This window comes from Hirundo rustica, chromosome 10 (assembly GCF_015227805.2).
Source record: "Hirundo rustica isolate bHirRus1 chromosome 10, bHirRus1.pri.v3, whole genome shotgun sequence".
Taxonomy (NCBI): Eukaryota; Metazoa; Chordata; class Aves; order Passeriformes; family Hirundinidae; genus Hirundo; species Hirundo rustica.
This window is the reverse complement of record NC_053459.1, coordinates 7,212,463-7,237,680: the sequence shown is the minus strand read 5'-3', so window position 1 is coordinate 7,237,680 and position 25,218 is coordinate 7,212,463. Positions and strand designations below refer to the sequence as shown.

The window sequence follows — 25,218 nt, the reverse complement described above, 5'->3', positions numbered from 1 at the left end:
AAGTGGCACGTTCATTTTTTTTCTCTTGCAGGGGGTATCTGTAGATTTAAAACAATTGAGTTACAGCCTGAAATGTGATGTTTATATGTGCTTAAAATAAGTTTTTTAGCTTTAATGAGTGAAAACAACCATTTTTCATAATATATTAAACTGGGATGCTAGCTTTGTCTAGCTTTGTTTAGATACCAGCTCACAGACATGCGTAGCACAAGTTTACATTTTTCATGGTGTATTCAGAGACAAAAATCAGTGTCTATTATAAATATAGAATTCTGGAAACAAAATGTGAATTACAGCTGTTCTAGCATGTAAAGTATAAATATTTATAAAGTCAAGTTATCAACATTTAAATCTTAAATGCTATAGTGATAAGACTGTTGTTCGGTTTTTTAAAGAAGCCACATACTTGCTGGTTTTCTTCAAATTGTCCTGCTATTGAAATGAGTTTAGGTCCATTTAGAAGTTTGTTCTGTTGTTAGTGTTGAAGAATTGTGAAAGTTTTTCAATGTTTTTCTTCCCTGGCTGAACTTCCTAGTGCCACAATTCACTGCCGTATTTCAAACTATCTGTCCTTCCCCTCACTAATTGGTAATTGGCGCTGTTGTGTGAAAAAAAATGTTCAAGTGTCATGTTTAGGTTCATTTCCATTCCTAGAATAGTCTCACTACTCTGCAAGAGTTAATCCTTGAGTAATTCTTTACTGGGGAAGGAAGTTTTAGCCCAAGATAATCTTCAGTCAGTGGAGTTAATGGCACTGCTTGTTGAGGATTTTGAAATGTAGAACATAACATAACTTGGATTTTGTTCTAATTTTAGAGCAATATATTTTGCTGCTTACTCAAATTGCAAGGAAAAGTTGAACAATATTTTCAGTCCGGATTCTACCCAGGTACACATGATTTCAGCTGGTGTGGCAGGTAAGGATCTGTAACTTTTTAGCTTCATCCTACAGTCATATCTGCAAATGAGAGGTGACAAATATGAAAAAAAACCCCAACAAAACAGAACAGTAATTGAATGATGTCTTTTTAGTGGTTGTCTATGTTGGCTTCTCATTAAACAGGCTCTCTGGAGAATATATGCATGAAACTGCTCTAAGTGATAAATAATTGTGTGAACAGTCTTCTCTAGAAGACCTGCCTGCTTTTCCAGTAGTAAATTTTTGAAATGAAAAATGTAACCTTACAAAACAGTAACTTTTCTCTGTAAGCTATAAACAGTGTTTGCACTGACTTCTGGTTTAATTCTTCTTAATCTTTTTTTACCACCACATTCTGCTACAGCTTTGTATATTTGACTTGCTTGTCTTTCAGAAATGTGCCTGCAGTTACTTGTGTAAATTATATGTAACATTTCCCCCTCCCCTTTGTTCATATACCAGTCTGTGAGAAGTTTACCACTAAAGAGTCAGAAAAGAGCAGATTTTTCATAATTTTCATGTGTTTTCATCTCTGTAGAAATAATTCCTGGTTTATATCTGCTGTGTAACTTCAGTATATTTAGCAGCTGCAGATATTGGTTGCTTTAATTACATATTCTGTGCTTTGGGATCATGAACAAGGGGGAGTTAAAGGCAACTGAGCTGAGTTAGGTCACGGACTTGTGCTGGGAAAATCAAAACTTGGCTTGGCAACACTTTATCTATTGTTGCTTGTGCCTTTCCTGCACAAAAACAAATCTTCAGGTTCTTTTTACAGGCCATGGGCACTTTACAGATGAATTCTGACAATTTATTTGTTGAAGTTTCTAAGTTCTGTCAAATTTTACAAGCAGTCTGTAGAATGTGAGTGCCAGCAATCTGGAATGGAATGATAAAGGTGTGATGTCAGAATAAGGAATAGGATTAGTTTTCTATTTAATGCTTGCTGATAATCTGATACATAGAGATTTTATATAGCATGTAAGTGACATTAGCAACTTTGTACGTAAATGACACTAATGTTCATCTGTGGCACAGGAAATGTTGTGACAGTTTTTAATCTTTGAGGTGTAAGTAGAGCTCTTTAACTTTGCTCAAGTCAGACAAGGGTGATGTTGTTTGGTTTTTTTTCATCATCTAGAAGTGAGTGGTTTTTGTTTGTAGGTGAAGAGCACAGGGAAAGGGGTGGAAGGGGATTTACTAGAGTTCATCCTAATAGGTTAATTGCATCAAGAAAGATGAAGAGTCTTCAGGTCCTTGTCAAGGGAATAAAACATGTCCTTAATTTGGGGGCAGGGGAAGTGTGGGCTACATAAACAAGTCTGTCCTCAATTAAAGACAACGTGTGCATCTTGTGTAGTCCTGCAGACAAGTGAAGATTCTGAATGTTCCTCATCTTTGGGAGTTCTGCCCTCATTCTGTAATGGAGATGTGCTGTAGTGCCTTTTCCTGAGGGTTTGCAGCCTCAGGCTGTAGTTTGTCATGGAGCTCTGTGGCTGCTTCCCTTCCAGAAGGTTGGTGGTGTGCGTTTGTACATACAGCTGCAGTAGGCTGGGGAAGGGGATTTGAGCCTTAATTGTTGTTTGCTTTTTTTAACTTTTGTGTACAAGTTTTAACACTGAACAGCTCTTGGAGCTGTTAACTTGCTTGTACTTCCCAGGTTCTGCAGTTGTATTTCTAAACCACAGTGGATGGAACAGAATCCTCAGTGCGGGCTCACACCATAGGTCTTGGCACTGTACAGTAAAGAAATTCTCAAGTTCTTTGACAAACATTTCAATTCTCTGTTCTGGTGTTTTTCTGATATATGAAAAGGACTCTGCAGTTAAAATTAACACTGCTTTCTTGGGAATGTGCTAACCTTGTTTTTGTAATTCTAATATATTTCAGAAAATGCACTTAAACCAGCTATTAACAGTTTTACCTGAAAGGTTTGTATTGCTGTATGATGCAAATCACCTTAAAGAAATGGCAAAATAACAGGGACAAGATCAAATGTGAGCTCTTAATTTGATTGACAGGTCAATACAGAAGATCATTGCAATATTTCCTTTGGAACTTAAGATTTCAAAATTGGCAAGGTGGATAAATACTTCCGAATTAGCAAAAAAATAATCAGTATTGGTGTCTTTCTTTTTCAGCTGCCATTGGTTTCAGTAAGGAATTGAGTAATTCAGTCTTAAATGAGGGTTGTTGTTTTGTTGGTGGTTTTTTGGTGGGTTGGTGTTTTTTTGGATATGACCTTTCTGTTTCATAAAGGCTAATACCTAATTAGCATGAAGTGGGATTTGCATTGCACTTACAAAGCTTTTCCTCTAGGTTGCAAATACAGTAATGATGCAAAAATACACTTTAAGAAAAAAGAAATGTAACATTGTTTTGTGAAAATACTGCAAATAGCGAACTTTAGTCAACTTTAAATTCTGTTTACTTGTATCATGTGCTAATACATGTCTCAGGCTAGACTGATGTCATTGTTAAATAAGGCTTGTTTTATGCACACGGTGTTTTTGGAAGTGAAAAGCTGAGGTATAGTATTTTAAGCAATTTTTTTTGTTGGTTGGTTTTAGGCCTGATTCTTCATTCTCAAAGTGTATATTTATGGTTTTAAGATTCTTCTAGTTTGTTTTATCCCAAGGAGAGTGAAGTATCCACATATTAGTAACCGATGCCTTATGCAAACAGAAGTGAATGCTGTCTTCTTGCTGTGCTAGTTTCCAGCATATAAAGCACATCCCCTTCATACCTAAAATATCTATGTTGACATGAAGTACTCAGCAATCCTTTTTGCTTACTCCTCAGCATGTCATGGTTCTCTTTTTGCAAACTAGGGCAGGGAATATATCTGAGCTTGCTGCAGGACTGAATGTTTGCTTGTGTGAAGAGATTGATTTCTGGACATTTCCAAGTTAGGCTAAATTCTCAGATTCACTATAAACTCTGCCTTCTCATTGCATTCAGCCTCTCTCACCACAGAGAAGAAAAGCTGTAGAAAACTGAAAGAGATACTTGATTCCTGTATGGCTTTCTTGTTTGCTTTTTTTAATGATTCACAGCCTCAATCAGACAACATGGTTGCAAATCTGCTGCAAAACTACTTTGCCTTGTATGCTGTTGCTGTTTTTTTCTAGAACTTTGCTGGCAAACCAACCCAGATGCAGATTTTTTTTAATTATTGTTTATCTATTTAAAAATAATTGGGACCACTTCATTACACAGAGGTACATTACTTTGTAAGTTTTTAGTGCTATGTACACAGTTAATTCATACCACACAAAATGCATATTTAATTCACTGGTCTTAGAAAGTTGGATTTCATAAGGCATCTTTTCCATCCCAAGACTAGGCTAGCTTTAGTGAATAATATTTTCAAGGGAGTGGGGAAGAAGGAGGGTTCACTTGTAAATTTGCTATATAGGTAAGTATTTGGAGGTGTAAAATTAAACTGCTGCAAATGAGCAGAAATTTCAGTACTCAGTGCATTTAACACATCTATTTTAATATCTGTGGCCTGTTTTGATTATTTTTCTTTTTTTTCCTAAACCTTTACCTGCAAAAAGTTAGATTTCCCAATAACTGACAAATCCTTCCGCTGGGATTTGATTTGTACACGTGTGTCTGATGAGGTCACTGCTTGTTGTTATGATACAGAAAAGCCTGTGTCTATTTTAGGCATTTACTGTACATTTCTCCCGTGAAAAGAGTGAGATCGTGTCATCTCATGCTCCCCCTCCGCAGGTCACTTCCTGCAGCAATATGGACTAACTTAAACCTCGTGAGTACTGAACTGAGCGTCTCTTGCAGCCTCTAGTGTAAGAACCACACATTGGGTTTGTGATATCTATTGAATAAACAACCTAAGGGGAAGACACTTCTAGCTTGAACTCAGATGATGTGCATTGTGCAAAGACATCACTTTTCTTTAACTGTTTAGAGTGATTTTTTTTTTTTTCTGTGCCATTCAGGGAAAGGTAGGAAATACCTTTCACTGAGAGCTGCTACTGTACTTAGCTCTGGCTAACTGAAAGCCCCTACTGGGTTAAACAAGGCATTTTGGGTTTTTTTCCCTAGTGTTCCAGAGCTGCCTTTAAAATGCTGCAGCTGATATTCTCTGTCACATTTATTTCAAAGACCTCTCTTCTTTTCCTTTTTTAATATGTATATATAATCCTTTCTGTCTCTTTCTGTTTATTCTTTTGGTTTGTTTTTATTTTACTACTTTTAAATTTTAATTTGTCATTCCATGTTCACATATGTCTGTATCAATTACATTGGCTTATAGATTAAAAAGCACCAACCCTATCCTTTGAAATACGATGCATAATAGGAATACCTGGGATCTTACCTGTCAGTAGCTGGGATAGCTGGAAAAGTAGATTGAGAGAATTCTGTCTGAAACTGGGATACAATAAAATAAAACTACAGGAGTTTGTAGTATTGCCAAATTTATCTGTACTTGTCATGAATCTGGGATCTTACTTAAGGGTGCAACACGTTGATAGGCATTGTAAAGTATTATAAAGATCATTGAGGCTTTTAAAAAGAAAAAAGGAAACAATTGATGGAGTTTCATGGCAGTTGTTGAAAGCCACCAAAGTTTGGGGTTTTTTGCTACAGATTTTCTGTATTTAAAAATCCAAGTTTATCTTCTCCAGGATCCTAAGTGGTATGTTTCATGTTTTGGAGGGCTTGCCTTGGTGTCAGCATCACTCAATTCTTAATTCATTTTTCTTCTTCACTGACTGCACTTACTATGTTAGCTGTAAGAATTGACCTGTAGTCATCTCATCTTGAAACCTAAATTATTGAAGGCCCTTTCATTTGAAAACTTTGGTTTGAACTGTTGACTTAGGCCTGTGACAGCTATGGGGGAAAATATTGGCCATGTTGCTGGGTGTTGGAGGTGCTGCATTTAAATAATGCTTAGAGTGACCCCAAGAGTGCAGTTTTGAGTAGAGTAGGGGCTGCATCCTGTGCCAACCACTTTTCACTGGAAATTTCCTATATATTCTTCCCAGCTAGCCTAGAAGTATCAGGCTGCTGCTGTGGGTGGAAACAGTCACTGCTGTCACTCAGCCACTGCCTGATGGTAGCTGTGCATTGCCTGTTCCAGATTCAGGATTTGCATATTCAGGATTTGCAGACACCCTTATATGGAGTTGAATATGGAGGAGAGAGGCTGTATGTTACAGTCTAAGAGTTAAAAAATTCCAAGATGTGCAACTGAAATAGGAGTGCAGAAGGCTTTTTCAGCTCCTAAGAAATAGGAGAGGCTTAGGAACTGACTTTGGTTTTTAGAGAAGTCTTCCCTGGAAGATATGCTGGTAGGGAAAGAGAGTGATTTTTTTTCCCCACCTTATTTCAAAGCCTTTGTTGCAGTTCTCTGCATTTCCTAGTGCACTTCATGCCACATTGGAAGTCAAACAAAATTAAAACTTTATTAGTGCCAGTGTAAAGAAATAAAAACATGCAAGAATGAAGTTTCCTTTCAGTGTAGTTGAATTCAGGCTCAAATACTGTTGGAGTCAGTGGAGTTTCTGTGACATTGAGTGACAGGTCAGACAGGCTATAGCTACTTGAGCTACAGAGCCTGTTTTGCACATGAGGTGTTTTAAAGACATCCCATGTCTTGTTATGGCAGAGTAGTTTCCCAGTGCTTGAGTTTTTACATCATTATTTACCTCCAGAAATAGAGATCTAAAACTGTTGGCTTGTTAGGATTTCACTCCATCATAAAAGGTTATATAAGTACTGAGGTATAGAAAAAAAGGAGTAGTGAACCAGAAAAAAAAGCAAGCCAGCTCCAGACTTTTATCTACCACAGGAAGTTGCTTAGTTGAGAAGTTTGAGTCAGTTTAAAATCTGTTTAATCAGAAAATTGAGCAGAAGCCTCCAATCTGGTTTTCTTCTTTTGGTGTAGAAAACCAGCTCAATCTCAGTTGCTGCCAAATCTGATAATTTGTTTTTAAAACTGGAACTGAATCATTATGACCTGTTTAAGCTTTGGGGGTGGGCACAAACCTTAGAACAGTTAAGATCCCCTGGCATTTCTGAGTATTGCAGACCTTTGTGTGCAATGTAAAACTGGATTATGATTGAACAGGAGTAACACGTATGCAACCAGTTCTGCTAAATCTATTTCTGTGAGCTGTTACTGATCTGATAAACGAGCTTTATCAATAGCCTGTTGCTGGATAAGTGCTGTTCCCCAGCTATGCACTGAACAAGGTAACTCTGTCCTTCCCCACACACCCCATCCATCCCCTTGCAGGAGGGCAGTATGTCTTTGTAGTTATATACCAGCCATGTGTGTCAGAGAGCAAGTGTCTAAATTTATCATCTCTTGCCTGGCCATGTTCCAGCTTTTCCCTTTTCCTGTTCTCTCCTGCAGACATGACACCTCATTGATGGTGCATGTGTGGTATTACAGCTTGAGATGATTTTTTAATTTTACTTTTTTTCCGAGCTACCTTTCACTCTGCTTTCTTTCTCTCTCTCCACGGTTGTGCAGAAGTAAGAGTGATTCTTACTTCTTTTTCTTTTTTCCTTTTTTCTTTTTTGTTTCCTTTTTTCTTTTTCTTCTGTTTTCTTTAGTGGACTGAAAATCAAAGCTTTAACCCTCAGCCCTTATGTAAGCCTGCGTAGTGGCTATATGTCTGAATAGTTAGAAGTCATAGTATTTACTTTAACAATTTAAACACTCATATGCTTGTAAAAGTATTCCAAGGCCAGCCAACAATCTCTGCTTTGAATACTAAATAAAAGATTAGCACTCAAATATAACTGCTCTTTATAGTTCAGTATTAAAAGGTCTCTTAATTTACAGTAATAAATGCTTTTTAACTGCACCAAAAGTAGTATTTATTCAGTCTGCATGCTTTTAAACTCGGATTGTATTTCAGGTAACAAAGTAAATTGAGGCAATGTTTTGTAGCATCTCAAATTGCTATTGCTGTCTCTGCAATGCATTCTTACTGACTTTTTTGCCCAATTGGCTGATATTTGTCTAGTTGGCATTGCTGTTCTGTGGTATCAAAACAGGATTGGTATTAGATAGGCAGAGAACTGTACTTAATTTGGCTTATTTTAGATGGGGCATCTCTTGCTGAGAATCAAACTTAGTCAACATTAATGTAAATTTAAAAATTTAAGTGTTTGGCTGTATGGATTCACAAAATGTCAGTAAAATGGGGACTTCAGAAAAATAAGTATAGTCCGAGTTTTTGCATCCACTGTACCTGTGTGCGTTTGGAATTTAGATGCAGCTGTTCTTGTGGTACTGTCACATCTAATTTTGTTATTTTTACATTTTTTAGGCTTTACTGCGATCACAACAACTAATCCCATTTGGTTGGTAAAGACACGATTACAGCTTGATGCAAGGTAAAGTGACAATAGGAAACATCACTGCTGTGATAAGATTGTACTCAAGTGTTGTGAATCTGTTCTGCACTCCAAAATGGAGTGAAATCTTAAACATTCAACATTTCAGATTTGGAAAGTTGAGGCTGGTCTCTCTACAAGTTATACTGTCATTTTTTTTTTTTTAATCCATTCTGAGACATGCTTGAGGCACTGTAGTAGACTGACCAGCAAATTTGGAATGAATTACAAGGTTAACAGTTTCATTAAAATCATGTAATATGCTTACATTTTCATTCAGTAATACATTCTCTTTAACTGTTGAGTTAAACATTTAAACATTCCTGAAATATGGATTCATTATTACAGCATTTAAACATTCTCAGGGTTTTGTTTTTCTTTGTTGTTGTTGTGGTTGGGTTTTTTACATACAATGAGTTCTAGCCTGTAAAGATGGAAAGACTCCTTTCATGGCTAGAAATAGGCATTGTCTTAACATGGGATGGTCAATAAATTGTTTGGCTGTACCACAGAATTGAGTACAGAAATGGTTTATTATGAAACTTGTAATGGAAGTAGAATTTTTTGCAAATAGGAAGGAAGACAGACCTCTGTATTCCCATCTGCTTAAACCTACAGAGAGAGACTGGTATGATGCTATATGATAGGTGTTTATATGAGTTATCATAATTCCTTAGGCTTTATCTGCTGTTTTATTCTGTGAGTTGCTCACTCAGACCCCTGCTGGCAGGATCCATGTGCCTGCACTTGCAGCTGTAGTGACGCACATCTCATGCACTGTTGTCGTGGGTTTGCATAGTTGTGTCCAGTATTCTAACTACTTCAGTATGCACAACTCAATTCAGTGAAAAAGCTCAAAATGGGAATAAAACTTCATTTGCTAAATACTGCTTGAGACAGGTGTGTCTAATGGGCCTTTTCTGTGACATCAGCAGTGGCTTAGTTCAAATAACAGCTGCCAGTGTTGGACTGGTTGCTGTGCCAATTGTTTGCTGAGAGCTGTAATGCTCAGGGCTGCTGTTTCAACTCTTAATTCTCCTCTGAATGCTGTGGAGCTCTTTACTGAGGCAACAATTAGGGCAAATCCATTATGCAAAATTTTTCTCCTGAGTCACTGACACTGATAGCCCATTTGTGAGTCAGTTTCCCAGCAGTTTAGTCCTTTATTGCATGAGAGTTGGGGAGGCCTGCAGCTGCTCAGTGTTTCTGTGATACTTTTTATTTAGTCACTGTGTGAAGTTTGGCTTGGACTCCATGTAATGCTTTACCTGTGTTTAGTGCTGAAGGCCTTTGAGACTGTCAAGTGACTTGGAGCCCCTCAGCATCAGTGTTGGGTATTTCCTAAGTCTTCTAGTCACTACAAACCTGTTTAATTATTTTCCAGCCTCTCTGGTTGCACCAGTTGATACTTGGATTTTTCTCCTTTTTAGGAATCGTGGAGAAAAGCGAATGAGCGCTTTTGAGTGTGTCCGCAAAGTTTATCGCTTGGATGGTTTTAAAGGCTTTTACCGGGGAATGTCCGCATCCTATGCAGGCATATCTGAGACTGTTATTCACTTTGTCATTTATGAGAGTATTAAGAAAAAATTACTGGAGTATAAGACTGCTTCTGCCATGGACAATGAGGATGAATCAGCAAAAGAAGCATCGGACTTTGTTCGAATGATGATGGCTGCTGCCACTTCCAAAACGTGTGCAACATCAATAGCCTATCCCCACGGTAAGTGGGACATGTGCAGCTGAGACCCTGAGTCAGATCTGTCAAAGGGAGTCTACTCAGAGATTTGTAGCCAACTTTGGTTTACTTGCTCAGGAAATATTTTTCTGCCTGAATATCAGCTTTAGCAGGTCAACCTGAGTACAGTATTCAAAAATGGAAGTGCTTTACAGTGGATACCCAGCATGACCTTCTCTTAGGCAATGTTTATTTTGCCAAGGGATTTGCCAAGGTATGGCCCAAGGTACTCAAAGAGGTGCTTTTTCAGCTGGAATCTTTCCATATACTCAGCAATTTTCCATAATGTCCCAGTAAGTTCTTGTCCCCTTTCTAGGGAAACAGGCTGTCTAGTTTGTGTGTCAGTTCCACTTATCTTCCTGCAAAGTAGTTTTATATATATTGTTTATGAACTGAGTACCAATGTCAGTTTCTGAGCTAAAATGTAAGCCCAAGCAACAGTCCCCTTCTGGATTGTGGCTAAGTAAATCAATTTGCCTTGTTTAGTCAAATATCTAATACTTGCTCTCACACATATTTGGTTTGCTATTCTGTCTTCCTCCTCCTTTTTTTTAAAGAGGAGTTGTGAGATTGACAACTTGGGGAGGGGTATTTTTTGTGTAAAAATCCCTGATCAGTTGCTGGGAGAAATAATGAAAAGTGGTGAATGTAACCGCTCAATTTTTCATTTCTTCCACTGGTTTTCTTTGTACAGAGGTTGTACGAACAAGACTAAGAGAAGAGGGAACAAAATACAGATCTTTCTTCCAGACACTCTCTTTGCTTGTGCGAGAGGAGGGGTATGGCTCCCTGTACCGAGGTTTAACTACACACCTGATCAGACAGATTCCAAACACGGCTATCATGATGTCCACCTATGAAGTTGTAGTCTACTTACTTGATGGATAGCAGTGTGACAAGGTGGAAGAAGGTGGAAGATGGAAGGACTGGAGTGGGCCACTGAATGTCATTGCCAATGTGGTGGGCAAAAGGAACGTTGGATCAGGAACAAGCAGCTGTGGACAAAACAGAAGGTTGATTGTGGGCAACTCTGAATAATTTTGCTGCCTTTATTGTGTGGTCTCATGTCAATGTGACAAATGGGAACTGCCCCTTAGGGAATGCCTTCATACATCTCTTAATTCAGAATTACTCTTTTCTTTTCATCTGTTAATCTAGACAAAGCCGTTGAGTCATCTTCAGAGACCCAATGGATGAGGGAGGGGACATGAAATATGTTCCTGGGCAGTTCCTTCTCTTAGTGACTGCTCTCAACTACATAATTTTTTTTCTGTTTTACTACATAGTTACCTGTTGAAGGAATGGGCAAGACAGTACTTTTATAGCTTTCTATACCTGAAACTTCCATTTAGTTGCTCTGAAGAGTCATAAAGAGACTGAGGTAGTGGTAAGTGTGTAAAGTTTTCCATGTTGCTACCTCAAGACAAAATATGGTGCAGGGACCTAGAACAGTTATTTCTTCACTACAAAAGATGATACCTGTTGTAGCTTTTTGGTTTTGAATGTTTGCTTTTTTTCCTTGACATTTGAGCAGTGTTGTAGGTTAGTGAGGAAGGGTCTGATTATTCAACTCTTCAGGTTATCAGTCTGTTAATTTGGTGTATGTGGACTTCTGGTCCTGCTGCCTCATCCTTTTTCTTTTCTGGAACTTTTCTTAAGTGAGAGAGGCCTATGAAACATTGTCTTGTATCATCACTTTTCCTTGCCAACCTGTTCAGGTCACTCACACAGCTAAGGAAGAAGTTGGTGAATGCTACTTTATAGCTTTTTAAGGATTTGTAATGTGATGAGAAATCTCAACTAGTCCAGTCTCCCATTTGTGAAGACAGGATTGACTCAGTTTCATGCTGCCTAAGCACAAGCTGTATTACCTTTAAGTATCTGGCAAATCCTGCCCTGGATTACGAGTATTTATATGGGAGTACTGGAGAACACATATCACTGTGGCTAGGGTAACCAGAAAGCCAAAACCAGTAGAAGTTGTGGTAGATCTTGTCAGTGCAGACAGGCTCTGTGCAGAAGGATGGAGAAACTGTAAATGATATCTTCTTGAAAGCATTCCCCCTGATAGTTGCTGTAGCACTTCTATCAGCTTGAGCCTGTGTACTGAGCTATAACCTTGTCCTCCACATTGTCTGATTATTCAGGCATTGGTTTTGTTCTGTAAGCCAATTGCAAAGTAATGCCTTGCATTCAGCAGTGAGGTTTAGCTGGTTTATTCTGTCATAATTTACAGAATTTTCCAAAATCATATAACTGGAGCATCAAGCAGTTTAAGATTACAGGGAGTTTTACAGCTTTCCAGACAGGTATCTTCTCAGTCTGCATCTATCATCCTTATGAGGAAGATGATCGCTTAGAAATTGGGGTCAATAGCTTTCTCCATATAAATGCTGCTACACTGGCATGGACAGAACTGTGCTGTCAGCTCTTCCAGTGTGGTACTTCAGTACACTTGAACTGTGCATCACGTGCAATGGCTTTATTTTAAGAATGACTTCTTATGCACTTTGTGGCCTTCTTAGGGCTTAGGACTCTTCTTCCTCTTACTGATTAGCTGGAATCAAACCATGTTTGAAGCATGCAGTTTGGTTTTAAACAAAGCAGATGGTTTGATTTCTGCGTAAGCCGTGCAGGAGTTTTTTGCTGTAAATCCATATCATCTCTGTGGCAGTGGTTCTGTAGGCTCTATGTAAAACCTCTGTTTGCAGAACAATCAGTCTGGTTTTTTCTTGTTTGCTTCCATTTATTTTAACCCTTGTCATGTTCTCCACACTATGTCAAAGTATTTGAGGATTTCATGTAATTCTCTGTATTAATTTGCTCATCTTCTAAAAGCCACCCATAGTAAGTACATTGACCTTGCAGTGCTGTATTGACTTCCCTGCTTGGAAAATGTTTCCTTTTTAAAGACATAGCATGGTCTGAAGGGTGACCATGGTGAACTTGATTGTCTCAAAGAAGTGGAAGGAGTGCTTAAATGGGTTTTAAAGTGAGCTTTTTGATGTCTCTCTAGGAAAAGGCTGACCTATGACTTGATGTGATGCTTTTGTTAAGATAAGTAAATGCTGGAATAGTGACTTGCTGTAATTTTTGTGATATAGAAAGTGGGTCACTCTTCAGGTTATCTAGATTACTCAGTCATAGCCAAAACTTAAATTGGCAAAGACCATACTCAGCTATGGAGTTCATGAATACAGTGAACACTTGGAGTAGCCAAGGCTTCAAGAGAGTTTCTCTCTTCTGTTTGGACACGTTGTCCCTTAGTTCTGTGTTTGTCTCCCAGTTGTGGGTATTCCCTGGCTACTGTGTGTGTGCCTTCTCTGGGTAAGAGCAGAGCCCCTTGGGTTAATTATTAGGACATGTTAAAGAGTATAGTAGAATATGGGAGATAAAAGCTAAAAGCAGACAATCAGCTTATTACTCCACTTCTTCAAAGGGTGTTCCAGCTTTGTTTTAAACTTCAGGGGTGATCGTTTTGGCTTCCTTTGCATAACCAAACATAACCCCAAAATTTCTTGGGATTTTTCATTATTTTTAAACTACAAATACCTGCAAAATTACCTCTGATATATTTCCCAAAGATCTTTAAATTATTTACATAGTTTTCTTGGTATTTATTATAAAAACACAAGAGGAATAACAAGTTGCTTCATTCAATAAAATCTTTAACTACAGAGCTGAAAGCGGTGCATTTAAACTTGGTCATCTCGGTTTGCATTTGGATGTCAGGTATTTACATCCCTCGCGCGTGCTGGAGGAAAGGCTGTGTGAAGCGCTGCGGGCAGCGAGCTGATCTCTGCTCGTTTCCCGGCTGCGCTCAGAGCCGAGGGCGGCAGGCGGCGCTCCCTCCGCGGGAATCCCGGCAGGGAGAGCGGAGCCGAGCGCTCGGGAACGCGGCCCGGAGCCCCTGCTGGCCCTGCAGGGCCGTGTGGGCACGGCCCGCTGCAGCACGGCCCCTTGGAGGTGGGCTTACGCGGGAGAGCTGTGGAATTGTTTGGTTGTCGTAACTGAGACATCGCCTGTGCGCTTACCCGTTAACACTGCCCCTGTCTCGTTTACATAACGCACTCCGCGTCTTCCCTTTTCGTTGAGGTGTTCATGACAGTGGATCGTTTGTTTAATGACAGTTTCTGCTAGTCAGTTTTTTCTTAAGACAGCTACAACATTCCTCAGACTGCAGCATTGTAAAAGAATGCTTCCAGGGACAAGAGTGGAGAGCCTTTATAAATGTTGCTTCCTGTTTAAACTGTTCAGATTTGGAAAACAAACTGAATGCTGAAGTGTGCCTAGGTAAATTACTACTTTTTTCAACTTTGTCTGTTAAAACAGTTATGTAAGGGTTTTTTTTTTTTGTTCTTCTATTTAAGAGTCTGCCTACCCTGCATATGTGAACATAACTATGCCCTCAGAGTTATAGCTAAACACTCACAGAAGACAGATTGAGAGTATTTCAGTACTCATGTGAGGTTTGCTATTATTCTTGCATACATGTCGTTGGCTGTAAACTATGTGCATTTACTCTGTATTTATATAGTTAACTTTTTGTTTGGATTGCTTTAAACTTCAAAGCAAATTAAAATTATGTGCTTCTATTCAAATGTTGCCTGCTGTGCTAAACTGTACACTGTTTTTAACCTTATAATTTTTCTATTATTGATACATACCAGTGCCTGCAGAGTTGTGATTAAAAATGAAAAACTCATTAACCCAGTGAATCATTTTACCTTGTGCCATTTTATAGTAGCTGAAAATAAGGTGTGTGTATTGTACTTTTAGTATGGCCTTTTTGGAAGGATTCATGGATGATTTAAACTAGCAGCACGTGTTGGTGCAGTTGGATTTGAACACAGTTACCTCCACAGAACCAAGTGAGCCTGTCTGAAAACTGAGATTCAGGAGCTGCTGGCCACAAAACTCATGTCCATTTGAAGTGGCAGCTAGCACAAGCCACTGCTGAAAAAACTAAAGGGCCATAATTCCTTAAAATGCTCAGAGTTAATTGCATGTGAGGCTATAACCAAGTCATTGAACCTGACACATTGTTAGATATTGCTGTTGTTTTTCTTCCTGTAGTTGGTGTTTGATCTGAAGTCTGTTCTGCGCTTCCTCACAGATCACTCTGCAAATGCATACACAAGGTTTGTTTGGTGGCTGCTGTTTTTTTCCCCTCAGTGTGTGTTCTGGAACTGAGTCTTTGCAGCCCCTAATACAGAGGCAGGTTCAATGTCTCTGATTTGAATCTTTCAGGTATTCAAAACTACTTCAACACTTGCATTAAATCAGCACATCTGTGATAGTATTTTTCTTTTAGTAGGTGTTACTGTCAGTTGCCTTACCTTGCCACACTTTCCAGCTCCCAGGCCAGCCAGGCTTAGAGGTAATCGCTCCTCTGGAACCAGTACAGGCAACCAGTGTGCTTATCCCTGACACGTCTGAAATTATGCCTCTAACTGGCATAGCTGTAATTGTCTGTAATTGAGCTTTCACTTTTACCCTGCGAAGGAGGCACTTCGGCAGGACGGAACTCAGGGTAAGTCTGTGGGGATGTTTTGAAGTTCATGTTGCTTTACAACCCCTTCTGCTGGAAGGGGTTGAGCTTGCCGTGGTCAAAAAGGTTGTGTGTAAAATGAAGGCGTATTTCAAGTGTTAATTGGTTATGACTTGGCATTAATGCAGCAGCGCAGTCTGACAGATTTGCAGCCTAAAAGCACGTGAGGCTTGACAATGATGTCTTTCTCAAAGGAAAGATATTAACTTTGATAATGCACTTACTCTAAAATAAAATGTACTTCCAAAGACAAACACTCCCCTCATCTTGTGTGTGCTGCTCAGCCACTGTGCTCTGTGCTGACTCAGAACATCCTTATTTTCCTGCACAGCTTCTGCAAAAGGCAGGAAAGGCCAGGACTGGAATCCAGTTTTCATGAGCAAATTGAGGCAAGCAAAATAGTGTCTTGAACTGTGAAAGACAGACTGGAGCACAGAATCTTCTGTTTGTGTAGATGGAATATTTCAAGGGATGCTCCTAAGACTGGGCTCACTACTGCAGACATCTCAGTGATGAGGTTGTGTGAAGCTGAAGTTTTCTGAGTCAAGCTCACAATGGTGAAATGCTGGTAATTCCAGGTAAGCCTCTACAAGGACAATGTTTCCTCCATTATCTGTGGCTGTTTGAAAGTTGGAAGCTTTTCCTAATCTTGCTCTGTAGCAGACACTGGGGATGAGACTGCAGATGTGCATGTTGGAATTGTCCATAGTGCAACCAAAATGCAAAGCTTTCTGTTTTGAGACTTGGTCTTTTCCCCAAACTTCTGAAATACAATGTGCAAATGAGGCAGCAAATACTTTAATGTAGAAGTGTCACCTTGTAATTAGAGACTAGATAACAAGGTGTTCAAAAGGGAAAACAATTAAATAGGAAAACTACAGACTCGTGTCTTTAGCAGAGTCCTAGAGTACATCTCTCTTTTGCAAAGTACATTATTGACATAAAGGTAACTGGCCAGCAAGCAAGAATTGCTGGTGTTAAAATAAGCTGATGACTATGTGATCATCTGTGTTTCACATGAAGTAAATGCAGGAGAGCCAATCTCTCGGGGGGTTTTGTCGAACTATGGGATGTGGAGCCACAAAGGAAATATCTTGTTTATTCCTACACAGGTAAGATCTTGGCTAAAATAGCAAGTGTTTTGTGATGGGCGCTGGATTACTGATGAATGCCGCAAGTTCTTGATGGCCTCTGAAGAAGACTTTGACAAAAACTGGTCTTGGTATTGTCAAAATCATTTGGTGTGGTCAAGTTTATTCTCTCTCTCTCTGTGGATGTCTTCAAGCAGTTCATCATTGTAACTGAACAATAGAAGTTATTACATTGCTGATCTGAATCTGTCCTGGTCCAATGCTACATGATGCTTTTCTGGCAGTATTATATTTCTGTCAGTGTCTGAGGACAGACAGAATGATATTGTCATATGCTGAGGTGTTAGGAGAGAATGTATGGCTTTCATAGGGAATGTTCTGGGCTGGTTTCATCCTGGTCCATTCTTCTCTGCGTGTAGTGAGGGAGAGTTTTGCATTAAGCAAGGATTTGGGGTACTGACTGGGGAAAGTGTGTGGGCATTGTAAAATTTACAAGGGAGCTTGGTGAGAAGTTGTCCTTGCCAGGTTACAGGCTGAGAATTTTGCTGGAAAGCATAAAAATCTGGAATTTGGACACATCTGAGTTAGAGAAATAGAAAGCAGTATCCTTGCCATAACAAGAAGAAACAGGTAAAAATAGAGTGGAAGAAGTGAGTAGGTAATGTGATTTTGTTTGATTTTATTAATGTTTTTGTGATTTTGGGGTTAGATGTGTAACAGTATTTTTAAATGGAAAAGGTGTCCCCTTTGTCATCAGTTCTCACCCAAAGGAAAAAAGCTCTCCAAGTACAACTTCGCAGAATTTTTATCCCAGTTTAGCTGTGCTATATTCTTCCATTGAGAAGGTAATATGGATCCTTTTCAGGGCTATGTCAGACTCTGTGCTGTTTCTAGCTCCTCAAGACCTCCACAAGAATGCAGCAGAAATGTTTCTGTGAACTCAGGTCACTTCTCTCTAAAGAGAAAAGGCCAGTTCTCCTAGGACTGTTTGTCATTCTCTCAGGATAGATTTTGGCTAAAGAGCACATTGGATATGAATGCTGAAGGAAGAACACACTTTCTGAGAGAAGGTGCTGAATTTATCTTTTGGATAGGAGAAGTAAGTGAATGTTGAAGAAATAACTCCTTTCTTGTCCAGAAAGGCCAGTATTTGTAAATCTCTTCCTAGAAATGGGTCATTCTTCAAGGAATTCTGTGAGAAGCCACTGTAGATTTCCCAAGGTATTCTCTTTCAGTCTATCCAGGAGCAAGGTTTGGGCAAGAGTTTCCTTCCTCATTCCCTGGAAATAGTTGAAGACAGATCCTGCTGTTAAGCTTTTCACTGCCCACAAATGCTGCTTCCTGCAGAAAATTCTTAATGATGTGCAGATAACTTTTTTCCCCGCCTCTGGCTGCTAAAGGCAGGCAAGCAGAATTTGTTTCTAAGCTGGTAAATTTTCATTGTAGTTCTCAGTTACTTCTACATAATTTCTGGAGGTATTTGTTTCTCTTCTGTCTCTCCTGGAGTGCAGTTAGCAGCAGCAGTTCAGAGTTCTGTTATCCTGCACTGGCACTGTAAATGTTTCTGGCTTTTGCAGTGACTTGCAAGTTGATTTGGGGAGGTCCAGCTGGATTCATGCTGGATATGCTTAGAGACTTGGAAATTTGCTTTGAATTACTTGAAACAAGAATGATTTATTATCATTGACACATTTTCCAGAGAGACTACTTGAGGGGAAATACTGAAAAATGACAACCATTCAGCTCTGCTTGTAGGGTGGTCCGGTATTATTCCCTAATTCGTTCAGGAAAAAGATTTAAAGTGCTTTCTTTGCAATACTAAAAAGGAGGAAAAAAAAAAAATCACAAAACCAGTATAAAAAAATATTGACCTTTCCCCGTTAGGGAGAAGAATATCTGCCCTAGTCCCTAATTGTTGTAAACCAAGGAGACCATTGCCAAAACTTTATAGCTGGGATGTAAATGGAATATCGCCTTTCAAGCAGGAGCAGCTTAGATCTGTTAATACCACAAAACCACATACACATTTGGACACACAGGGCTGAACCAGTTAGAGCCAGCATTCCCCAGAGCTCAGGGCAGCCAGAACTAAACTTTCTTCCTATTGCCTCCTTTCCCAGGGTAAAAGATTGTTTCCTTACAGCAGGGCAGGGATGCTGGAGTGGTCATCAGGTATGATGGGTATTCCCGTGGACAGCATTGTAATTTTCAGGATCTGAGCTTTTCACTTGGGCTGTCACTTATCTCACCCTTCTCACCCTCCACAAAAAGGTGATCAGAATTAATTTGGGAGGGATGGGATTTTTAGGGATGACAGATACGGAAAAGTGCTGAAAGGTGAGTTAAGTGCTGAAGTATGAGAATTCTGACTTACCAGAAAAGACAAAAACTATATAACCATCCCCCTTGTTCCCAAATAGCTCAAGAAAGAGAAATGTTTGTGAAACTTTGAGCTTTATTCATCCCTAGCTGTGGAAAAACCTGTTATTCAAATGGAGAGTTGGCAACATGTGGTGGCAGTATCTGCCACACTTCCTGTTCCTAAAGAGGAAATAAGAGACAGCATCTGGAGAAAGCAGAGAGTTTCAACTGCTTCTTCTTAAGTCCCTGGGATGAACAAGGCTCTGAACTGCATTCAGTGTTACACAGTATATACACCTTACTCACTTACATCCCACCTCTCCAGTTTGCATGTTCTGAAAAAGGAGTAGAGGAGCTTTCCCAGCACCTGGTTTCTCCTCAGCCTCATGTCCACAAGGGAGCTTCGAGGGGAGGTGGAACAAAGCTGCAGCAATTCCCAGGCCTCTTGGTGTACTCGGTTTTGCCCCTCTCTGCTTGAGCCAGACATAAGAGGGATAAAGGGTGACTTTAAACTTAATAAGGAACAAAAACTCATCCTAATTTGACACTGCACCTCTTCACAAGATGCGTGTGTGTTTGTGTTTTTCTTTCAATTGTAGATTTTGATCATAAAAGCAGTAAAGGATGGAGAAAACAGGATTATCTTACTAAGTACAGCAGTTTTTCTACAAGAAAACTGAAGTGGCGTTACAAAAAAATCTTTTAACAGAAACATCCACAACCATCCTGAGCTGACAGACTAAAGAGCATTCTTGGGACTGAGCAAGAGGCCTGGCAGTCTCTGCTAAGGGCAGGGTAAGAGTGGAATATCAGCAAGCGTTACCAAGTGGTTCCTTGTGAAAAAGCAGTGTAGGTCCAGGAGACCCAGAGGGACTAGTGAAAAGATGCCTATTTTTGGAAAAGGTCATTCTGAACTTTTGACTCCGAAACTGCAGGCTTGTTCTTGACCTTGGCATTTCTGGTCTCTGGACTGAGCGCGATAAAAGATGTTGAAAACAGAGCTATAGAAGAGTACCCATTTTCACTTATGGAAACTGATAGTTTTGCAAGTATGTGAAAATCTGATCCAGTATACAGTGTGCTTTTTCTGCCAGCCAACCCTCCTATTCACAGTGTAAATGACTGCACTTCTCCCTGGGGGCAAAGTGGTGAATTTGTTCAGGCCTAAATATGTCTTTTCATGATGCAGCTTTACTCCGCTTCTACTAAAAGCAGCTTTTTTTTAATGTAGTAACGTGGTGTTCCCACTGTTTTTCTAGTCATAAGAATTTCAGTGCAGAAACAGTGGTGTGGTGTTTTGGGAATTGCATACCAGCTAAAGCAATTCCAGTCATTGTTCTCTCAGCTGAATTTCCACCCCTCTGTGGACCCCTCACTTCAGCTTTTCCAGGTGAGTGGGAAGTCAGTAAGAATTAATGAAGGTAAAATTACATTAATGCCTTAAAGATTAATTTATGCTGATTATTTCCTTCTTTACAAGGAATCAAATATCTCCTGACATGAACAGAAAGTCTCTAACATGGTGAAAAGTTTGATACTGCTTAAGAAAGCACTTTGAAGGTTAAAGATAATGTTAATATCTTACAGCCAGAATTATGTGCAGCACAGTAGGGTCACCGACAGTAAACCATGAATGGGTCATAGCACTTACAGAACAGGAGTTACCACATAAATTCATTCATAAATAACATCTGGAGTCCCATAGGACAGGAAAGGAAGTGTATTTGAGCTTTCTCCTATTTTCCCTCTCTATGTGAAACATTATGCGAAGTACTTCTTTATTGAAGGTGACTAAGTGTAACATTTTGTTGCACGTGTTATGATTGAGGTTCATTTTGTATTGGTAGTCTTTTTATTTCAACTTGTCAATCAGAAAAGCTTGACCCATGCTGCTTAAGATGTATTTGGCACCTAGCAGCAAATTGGAAAATTAACAAACCAAGTGAACTATCTACTGTACTTCCTACAGAGAAGTAGGAAGTTATTTGCAGAGCTCTGTCTGACATGTCACTGCCCTCTAGAGATGAGGGTGCAAAAGACACTAGAAAGAGGTGTTTTAAATGACTAGTCAATATAAAAGCATGATTCAGAGTGGGAATTCTAACAAAAAAAAACCGAGCCAAGACCCAGGTCTTGAATAGCCTGGATAAAGCTTGAATATATCAGTGTATAGAGATGTTAATGCTTTTTTTCACATGTTTATAACACGTTTTCTTACCACATGATAAACGTTTGGAAGTGGATACATTACTTGAAAGAGAGTCTTTAGTAGGTCACACTTCTAGTAAAGTGTCACTGATGATATTTTCTATACAGGTTGATATTAAGGATAATTTTTGTGGTTGATAAACCTGGTAAATTCTAGTAAATTAGTAAGTTGTTTATGACATGAAAGTGTTTAGTACCTTGTTGTGCTGTCAGTGGCACTGTTGTTTAGCTAGATCATAATGCAAATTTATAGAATTTGCAGAAATGGGACCTTAATGTGCAGGTTAGTATTACCACTGAGAAACAGTGTGATTTGCAGGTGGTTTATGGCTTAAAAGTGGCCTGGGAATGATGGCAGGAGACTACACAGTAGGAGATTAAAGACCATTGGAAAGATAAGTCATTTTTTCCAGTTCAGAACTATCCTTGCCAGCCTGGTATAAACCTGTATTGTTACTGTTCTGTGACTTTTGTGCAAGACTTGAATAGCAACCCAAGCACCTACAGGCACTGAAGTTATTCCCCTCTCAGTTAGCAATGCAGGACTAAACAGGGATTCTTGTGTGGTGAAATCCAGGTCTTTATGGGAGCCTGTGGCCTGTACCATTCATAACTCTACCAGGCTTCATCTTTAAACTAATTAGGTTACTTGTTCCACTGGGAGGTTGCCTCAAAACCTGGCTTTCTTGTGTTGAAACTGCTCTAATTTACTGTCCTAGCAAAAGTCCATGGAAATTGATATCACCAGTGACAATAAGTGCCAACAGCCCTCTAAAGAGTCACTTGTCACAGGTACTTTGTATTGGAGAGAGTTTCCTTGATTTCCCTTTTCCTGCTGGCTTTCTTTTGCTTTTGAGTAGCAAGTTGCATATGGAAAAGTGGCCTGGGTTGCCTTGTTCTTGGATTTGCGTAGTAAAAATGCTGTCTTATTTTTATTTTAAAACAGTTCATCATATTTGTGCAAACAAGCTGAATAATCAGCCAGCTATTGTGTCTTACAGTTAGCAAATAGCACAGCTGGCCCAGCTTCTGTGCACCCCAGCAATTAGTTCAGACTGACTCTCTTGGATTGTTTTTGCTGTATCTTGGCTCTCAAATGCTGGTTTGCAGCACTGACTCATGCATTCTGTACAAAGTTTTCCTATGGCTCTATAGACACTAAATTTCCTTTCAGTTATACATGATATTATGACGCCATTGAAATGCAATCTCATAATATTTTTGCTTGCATCCTTCTGTGGGCTTGATTGTGCTCTCCTGCCCTGCCTAAATAAATCCTTCTCATTTGATGCCATCATGCCAGCCTGCTACTGCTCTTGCAGCAGCACAGTGTAAGGCTTTCCTGAAGAAACATTCCAGTGGTTTTTTGTTCTCCATCATTGCTGCACTTCAGCTGCTGCTGTAAGTGTTATCCTGATGTTCCTGCATTGTGTGTGTGTCTGACCTTCAAGCCTACAGAGTCCTTCAGTGGAGGGGTTGTTTAAAGTCAGAGGAGAGTCAACACTTCCATTCCTGGCTCTGCAGCTGTGCACAGCCACCAGTAAATCACGTTCCCCTCTCGGTGGGAATTAGCCATGCACTGACAGGCTGTGGATATAAATAACAACGTGTGTGGAACTTAAGGTGCATTCAATTGATCTGTCTGATAATAAAATAATGCACTGGCAGCTGGTCTTTATTACAAATTTCATCGCTGTTACTGAAAAAGCTGAGTTGTTAGCCTCACTTTTTTTTTTTTTTTCATTTTCTTTTTTTTCTTTTCCTGAGAAAGTTTTCCACTTCCCATTATTTCCTGCTGGGAATGATATAATTCATAAAACAGGTGACTGCACTGTAGTGAATGAGGCTAATGCAAACAGAAAGGGTCTTGAGTGGGGTGGGGGTAAAAGCTGTTCTTGTAGAGAGTCAAATCACTGATTCTTATTAAAAAGAAAACTGTCTTCTTTGGCACTACTCTCAATGCCAAAGAGAAATAGATTTACAGGTATTTTAGTGAAACACAAAAAGCTGTCTCTTTTCTCTTTGACAGAAATAGCTTTCTACTAATTTCAGGAAGGCCTTCTCTGGACACTGTACTTAGAGTGGCTTCCTGGATTCCTCTAGCTGAGAGGTTGTTTCATTCGAAAGGGATTATACATCTTGGGCTCAGACAGCCTTTAAATTAGAGCTGCCTAAGTGTAACTTAATTTATGCCAGCGTTCTCTGTCCCTCAGGCTCTTATCATGTGCCCTCATGTAAGGTACTTTCACCCAACCAACTGCAAGTCCTAACACAAATCTTACATAAGTGAAGCCATTAAATTGACAAGACCAAATGGGGAAAAATATTATAGGTGCATAGCAGTCAATTAATTAAATGAGCCAAATCATGGTTAATTTTTCTTTTTATTATTAGAAATTTGGTTTGATTATTTGGGGAATTGGGGAATCCTATGAAGCTGAGGTAAATCCTTTGATGTTTAACAGTTTATGATTTTTTTTGTCATGACATCTAATTGCTATATCATGCTTTTAAGATTATTTTCTACATGAAGTGAAGTTAGTTTATCACTGAAACCATACAAAATCCAAATAAGTAGCAGTTCTGTGACTGTAGTGCTGGACTGCCTTCAGTAAGGATTTTTCTTTGTCATTATTCAGTTGAGATTTTGCAAATTAAAACCTTTTGCATTTTTGCCCCTATTCTGAGACAAAGACAGAGGGACATTTTGATATAACCAGGAATTGCTTCAGAGCCTGTAATAAGTGAGCACATTGGAAATAATCTTTTTCTCAACACAGAACATTTCAGAACAGGACTGGCTTTTGTCTGAGGCAATGAATTGTCATCAGCTCTCTGCACATTTCCCTGCTATGCTCTTCTAGGTCAGACACTTTTAAGGACAACTCCTATGCAGGAAGATTAACTGGGATGTGGCTGAAAAGTCTGAGAGGGAGAAGTAACCAAGAATATTTGAAAGGCATCATGTCTGGTATGGACACAGGACAACTCTGTGGGATGGGCTTGCAAGGAGGGAGAAGGGAAGCAGCTGAGTAGATGAATATTCTGACTATTTACCTGGACACACCTGCAAGTGGGTATCTCTTAAAGCTGTGCTTTTAATGTTAAATTTTCTTTTTCCTCCATAAATAGTAGTTAAATACTTGGTTCCCATCGAAAGTCATCCTGAAGGTCAGGACTTGGGTGTTGAACTCCCATTTGTGACTTTTGAAAGTCTCCACTTTTCATTTTGCCAGAATGCAGCAGCATTCCAGTGGGCCCAGATAATTTTGAGATACTCAACATAAGAAAAAAAATTATGTGAAAATGCTGTTAAATTTTACAAACCTGCTTTGCAATGCAAAACTCGTTCACAGCAAAGAAGTTGAATCAAATGCTCACCACTGCCAACTAATTATTTAACGTTCTTCAGCTAATGTTGTTATGCTGCCAAAAATGTGTTTCCATCTTTTTCTTTTCTTAGAGCAGGATAAGCTCATAATTTATTTTTCTGCTTGAGTTGTTTGATTTGGACTAAATTTTCTTTTGTGAAACTACATGTCTGCTCCCTCTCTGCTCCCTCTGCTCACCAGCAAACTTGGAAAAAATGGCACATCATCTCTTTGTTGCTGAAGCTAGAAGCAAATACATTTAATTGGGTTTTATCACACTTTTCAAACAAAATACTTGAAAAATCTTTATACGAGAATCTAGAGACCAAAATGAAAGTGTGACTACTCATTTCTATAAGGCTTTGCATACAATAGTACAAAATAAGGTGGCAGTTGGTTGCTTGTCAAAGCCTTGAGAGACTTGCCTTCAGTTTGCTGGTGTTGTAAACCATTAGGAGTGCTGTAAGATTGCTGACACATAGCTTAAAAAAAGCTTTGTTATAGTACACACAGGAGAACAAACCCTGGAATTCAGGTGCAGCTCAGAGGTGCTCAGGGAGTTTAACACCTGAACACAGATGCCCCTCAGTAACACCTGC

At 39.3% G+C, this 25,218-nt stretch overlaps 1 protein-coding gene across 1 annotated transcript in view; it reads left to right on the top strand.

Moving 5' to 3' along the window:
* SLC25A36 (solute carrier family 25 member 36) overlaps window positions 1-14,717 on the top strand; it is a 30,497-nt gene extending 15,780 nt beyond the window's left edge. Inside the window, exons 4-7 of the mRNA XM_040074896.2 lie at window positions 817-917; window positions 8,236-8,302; window positions 9,733-10,022; window positions 10,732-14,717. Coding sequence (XP_039930830.1) covers window positions 817-917; window positions 8,236-8,302; window positions 9,733-10,022; window positions 10,732-10,925 — 652 coding nt within the window. The 3' untranslated portion in view covers window positions 10,926-14,717. The remainder of the gene's footprint in view (window positions 1-816; window positions 918-8,235; window positions 8,303-9,732; window positions 10,023-10,731) is intronic.
* Window positions 14,718-25,218: the final 10,501 nt, after the last annotated feature.